The 5,944-nt window shown below is 46.9% G+C and overlaps 2 protein-coding genes across 2 annotated transcripts; both read right to left on the reverse strand.

Annotated features, from left to right (window-relative positions):
• Nucleotides 1–1,032: 1,032 nt before the first annotated feature.
• On the reverse strand, nucleotides 1,033–2,037 carry EPUS_00728 (uncharacterized protein; the record flags this gene model as incomplete). Its single annotated transcript, XM_007801508.1, has 1 exon — nucleotides 1,033–2,037. One exon carries the CDS (start codon nucleotides 2,035–2,037, stop codon nucleotides 1,033–1,035), a length of 1,005 nt encoding a protein of 334 aa, XP_007799699.1.
• A 484-nt stretch (nucleotides 2,038–2,521) lies between these two features.
• EPUS_00729 (uncharacterized protein) lies at nucleotides 2,522–3,520 on the reverse strand (the record flags this gene model as incomplete). The annotated part of the gene is made up of 1 exon (XM_007801509.1): nucleotides 2,522–3,520. The coding sequence occupies one exon, from the start codon at nucleotides 3,518–3,520 to the stop codon at nucleotides 2,522–2,524; it is 999 nt and encodes a 332-aa protein (XP_007799700.1).
• Between the last annotated feature and the right edge of the window lie 2,424 nt (nucleotides 3,521–5,944).

Below are 5,944 nucleotides of genomic sequence, written 5' to 3' on the forward strand. Positions count from 1 at the left end.
CATTGGTTGGATCTTCTACGCGGAACGCCTGCGTTTCTCCTGCTTTTGATTGGTCAATTTCCACTGCAATTTCACAGCTAATTACGCAGTGCCGTACAGCGAATATGTACTTATATCTGCGCCCTGCGCAGCTTTTTGAGAGAGAACAGAGCCGTTTCTCCATCTTGCTCGACAGTGTTAGAGGATGGTAGCAAACAGCGTACGGAGGTGCCAATTCACTTGATTGAGTTACTCCTATCAAGAGGAGCATTTGCTCATACTAATAGCTATGGAAGCGCATTACTGTAACAGCTCAGAAACAGCATTTGGCGTTCAATTCGTATAGCAATGCTCACTGCCATAAATAACAGGGCGTAACAGTTACAAGAGCGTTTCGTGCGTTTTGCATGCGGGGACCATTGTACCATCATGCTAATACGTAACAGATACGTATCATGTACGCAGGGATTCTGACAGACAGATGTTGAGAAAGACCTCAAGGGGAAGTGATTCAATTAAAGGCAGTGACAATGTGCGCTTACTGGTGGTTTTATTTCTGGGATGAAAGAGAGCTGTTGTATTAGGAGTAGGATACGCTTTCTAGATTCTGGGTCACGACCTTCAGCCATTACCAGTTACGTTTCTGTGTCAGCCTGTTTGTTGGAGAAGATTTGGTTATGAGCCTGCCAGTCTCTCACATGGCCTGCCACTGAGCACAGGTCAGTCGCTGCTAAGTCATTTACGATATCTGAATGCAGTATATCTGGTTGCATTCTTGAGAAGATGCAAAGTGTTCTGTTACCACCAGATTAGGTGCGCTGCCTAATGGGTTATCTAATACGCCACCTCAAACTTCCTTCAAGCTGATTGAGCCCGGAGTTTGTTTCTGAGCATATGCCAAAGACCTGGGAGTAAGCCGCCAGAGGGTCATCAAAGTCGGAGTATTGCCACTAGAGCACCTGTGAGTACCCTTCCACAACCTAACAGTATCGCAGCTCCCTGCTCCGAATGCTCTAACTTTCTTTCTGAGCCATAGCATGCAATCTGCTTTCGTCATTGTTCTAAGAAGCGCTCCACCAGAGCCCGCACTGGCTTCAAGTTCTGCTCTCCTCCTTCTCTTTGCAGAGCTGCGATTGCTTCGGGTGCCTGAACGACAAAATTGTTCCAATCTCCCAGAACGTCTTGAGTACGGCGATTCAAACATGACTGAATGGTTAGAGACACACGACTGTTAGGACGACATGATGCACAGCTATGACTCCCTGGCTCAAGTAACACTTCTCCCATAGTCAATTTTAGCAGTGGCCAAGGATCCACAATGTCTTTGTCTGGATCTGACCAACCGGAGCCGTGAAGAGCATAAAAGGTGATCCTGCAAGAGAGTTGAAATTTGTCAAACGAGAACTCTATTGCTCTGCGTAGTTGAATCTCATTATGTGCAAGGGTAGTGGTGGCTGGCAGTCCCATTTCTGCGCGTTTGGCGGCAACTAATTTGTCGAGAAACTTGAACAATTCCACAGCCATCAGCGTACCATGTCGCACGGCAAGTATGCAGTCTACTGGTATGTCGTTGAGTACCATGGCGTAGTGATGTGACCTGTCTTTCAACCTTTGACCGTAGCCGCGGTGGTCTTCCAGTGGTACTGACGGAAAGTACATAACGTGGAGCGCAACACGAAGGTTCTGCTTCCAGCCGCGTGCACCTAGCGCTGGTCCCAGGTCGCCCTCCTTCAGCATATCACTCCTTATTTTCTCCACAATGTGGACGAATTCATCAACCTTCTGGCTTCTGCTACACAAGTTGTCTAGTCTCCCCAAACAATAGATGGGTCCGTTCTTGTCAAAGGGTATCGTTGGTTGACTCGATGCCCAAAGAGCCAGGGGGAATTGGACTCCAGCTATTTCCTCGAGCAATTTGCGACCACGATCGCTCATGAGAGTGCTGATCCGTCGATTAGTGAGGAGAAGAGCCTGAAAGCTTTCATAAGAGAAATGTACTCTGACGATGATGGCGAGAACAATCTCATTCGGAAGTGAATCGAACATGACAGATGACATTTTTGATTCGGCCGTGAGGGAGATGATGCAAGCTCAGAGGAGGTCACGAGTTTCAAGTCAGGGCGAAAAGGAGTATCAATTTCTGTGCTGACGTTGATGAAATAGTGTTGTAGGCAGAACGAAGAAGAGAGGATGAGGTTTTATAACTCATTCGAGATCGGCTCGCTTACTACGTCTGTTATTACCTGCAGAGGACTCTCTAACATCCAAGACTAATGAAATGACCTGTTAATCAGTGAATGATGACTGTGACTGGTGCTTCGCTGGAGATCAGACTTGGTTGATGTGCAGCCACGACCGACCTCTAAGCAGCGTACGAAATCGTAGGTTCGACCAGGGCACCACCAAAGTATCATGTCCAACCAGCCCATGTCCCTCAGCGATCGGTCCACTCTCTGGCCAATGGATTCCACATACTGCCATCGTGAAATTTTTCGGCATAAAGCTCATAACTCTCCCCTCGTTCGTTCCCCAACCACTTCTTCTACCCTTCAAACCCAACTAGAAAGCCCTCAATGAGCGCTCGAACCTCTTCCGTGCTACGTACTTCTTGACTTCGAAGCCCTGCAATCACCCGAGGATTTTCTTCTACGAAGCGATTCCAGTTCCCTAGAATGTCCTGACGAATCCTTCGTGTCACAAGATCAGTGAGGTAAATAAATATGTGCTGCCTAATAGACATTTTGTCTTGAAGCTGCCTAATATCGTCGTGAATGCCTTGCCAATCCAGACTGGTGGGCGGCATCCCTATTTTCTGTCTTTGTGATGTCTCTATTTCGACGGATCTAGCACAAAGGAGAAGCGCGTAAACCGGGTGTTGCTCGAACCCAAGTATCCATGGCAGGATGAAGGGTGAATTCTGAGACATTGTATCTCCGAGTAGCCGGCTTCCAAGCTTCCAATCCCATGCTTGAATGGAGTCCAGGCCAATGAACGCAGTATGGCGCAATGCAAGACACAGGGCTGGAGGCAAAGAGAGCACCCACGCCTCGTAGTGTGAGATGCCTCTGGAGGTATGAGAGTTGAGAGTCGGTAGATCGTGCACGTCTATCTCACTTAAAATTTCTTGCATTCTGTAGGATATGTGAAGACCCAACAAGACGTTTTCTTCCCAGCTAGGCAATGCAAAGTGCTTTCTGAAGTGTCGAGCTTCCTGCTCCATGCGTTGCTCGATCCTCTGGAAGATGCGTAGCACGTTCTCATAGCTCTGAGATCTTATGGCTATTTTCTCTAGCGTCTGCAAGGACAGGCTAATGTAACTCTTGATACTGAACGCCGGCGGATCACGCTCCGTGATCAAAGCTAGAGGAAACTGGACAGCAGCGATATCGTATAGCAATCGGCCTCCTCGACTAATGATCAATTCGTGGAAGCGGTGACTGATCACAGTGAGAGCAACGAAACTGGCCTTCGAGAAGTCAACTTGCTGAATGATCATGAGAAGAACTTCGTTGGATAAGGCCTCTAGTGAAGAGGAAGACATGTTGTGAGGATGTAAAGACCTGAGAGCTTTCCAGGATAGAAGAATAAAGCTAACGAAGCTAATGAAGGTGTATCTATCCAAAAAAAATTCTGGGGATGTAAGATGTTGAAGTAAAAGTGTGTTGAAGAAGTTGTTAGTCTGCCTTCGGACTGAGTCTAAGTCAGAGTTACAAGTCAGGTGCGAACTAATTAACTTACATCTGAGAAATGGCGTACACCTTCATAACTTTCCGTCAATTGTTGGGCGTCCACGAAAAGGTGCAGTAGCTCGTCGTTGGTGTGAGCTCTCCCAGGTGATATGATCTGTTCTGTTTCTTATGCTTGATCTGGGATATATCCTCGAGCCCATAAAAAGGCACCATACCCCCCACGTCAAAACATCCTCAAGGCCCGGAATCCTGTATTATGTCTGGTATATCTGATCCAGGCCGTGACAAACTGTTCCGAAAATGAAGGAGAATTCCAAGTATTGTACTGGTGCAGCATGGTCTGGTATCGTTCTGGTCCTTTTATGGCAGTCTCCTAAGGATATGAAGGGAGACAGAGCGGTTCAGATGCCCACTCCGCCACTTCTACCTGCCTGCGCATACTCAGATCATCTAACAAAGACCAATCGTAATTCGAAGCACGGCTGAACAATTCATCTTATGGCAATTTCCAGCCACTGGTGAAATACCGCGAACCAATCTTCGCAATGAGAAAGAAGAAATGGCACTGCTTTGCAATCTATACAGTCTAACAGTACAGCACTTCACAGCGCAGAGAGTTTTCATACTCTCCAGCAAGAGAATTATATCATTTCGCTCATAGTCTTGTGAGCTTCCTCAGTCGAGGTGACGTTGGTTGGAGCTGGAGTCCAGGGTATGCATGAAAAAGGGGTCTCCAAGCCTTGGCAAATATTAGGGGGGCCTAGACTACTACTTACCAGGAGAAGGGCTAGCTAAAGATATGAGCTAAGTGCCGTGAGTATAAATGACAGTCATTCTGTCAAATGACCACCATATTAATATGATTGATTGATTGATTGAATCTTACACCTATCGAGCTATAGAGCTCATGAGGGAATCTATATAAAGCTTGAGATGAGGAAACCCTCTGGGGAAGAAAACCTCGTCTCCCTCTGTGTTGCACTATGAGGGTTTTTATCCTGTGTACCGAGTAGTCGTATCCTGCTAACAGAGTGTTGCGAGTCGTTGCGAACCGAGCAGCTTCCGTACGTTGCGATATGAGTGGTACAGTAGTCAACTCAATATGGCTCTTGTCTAGTCCTTACTAGAATATCAGAGGTACTGATCGGTACATGTGTCCAGCCCTATAACGCGTTGTACTTCCGCGCTCACAATCGCAGCTCCTCGCAACCCTCTATAGTTCTCAGTGCTTGTCCGTATATCTCGAGTGCCGCGATAGAATATAAACTTCTGCAAGAAGTTCTCAGAGTCTCTGGCCATCCTGGCCGTATGTAAGCAAAGGGCTCTGAGTCACTAGTCCATAGAGCTTATTATATAGGGTGACTCTTCGTAAGGACTTGTAGCTCATCGTTCGCTCGAAATCCAGGCCGCAAATCCGAATTAAGGCTCAAGACTATTACACAAAGTCTTGACTCCTTTGCTTGTATATCCCCTAAATGCCTTAGATCTTCTGTGTCTCTTTACGCTTCTTTTCACATCCTCTCGTTTCGTTTGATTTGTGTTATTAAGGTCAATTCAAATAAAGATTTATTGTGAATATATAATTTATTATAACTTAATCTTTTTAGTCCTATAGCTAAATAAATGCCCTCGGTGAGCTTGCACTGAGCAGCTGTCAGTCATTCAGACAGCTGGGATATGGATTTCTACCTTCTCGCGGTATCCGGTGTGAGTAGTCGCTGCGGCGATGAAACCAAACGAAATCCAGATGGCGGTGTGGGTGAACGCGTGCGCTGCGTACGCGAGTCGCCTGCGCGCATCGAACCAGGGGAATTGGCTTACGAAAACCATCCGACTCTTAAGTATCTGACTCGTACTCAGACCCGAAACTGACTCTACCATCAGTGGATGTGATATCGTTCTATTTGAGAGACAGGACACCCCTGTGCTTGTCCCCTCCTGAGATCACGCGTCGCGCGTGTAGATACGGCGACTCACTGGCGAGGAGAGGGAAATCCTTCGATACAGACGAATAAACAAGCGTTTATCAACCCTTGTTAAGGCCTATAGTCTTCGGTACAAACGAACTTGTTAAGACCTATAGGCCTCGTTAAGACTGGAAGCCACAGGCTACTCTTAGGAATCACAGGCGAATCGTCTTACACAAACGACTATACAGAATCACAGGCAGTTAAGGATACTAGTTTACTCGGAATGAGCTTGTACAAACTCGTTAAAGCGTGGCTACGGGCGCATTGTACGGGGGCATCTGTTAAGACGACGGGGACACAAGCTTG

The sequence above is a fragment of the Endocarpon pusillum genome (genome assembly GCF_000464535.1).
Source record: "Endocarpon pusillum Z07020 unplaced genomic scaffold scaffold1300, whole genome shotgun sequence".
NCBI lineage: Eukaryota > Fungi > Ascomycota > Eurotiomycetes > Verrucariales > Verrucariaceae > Endocarpon > Endocarpon pusillum.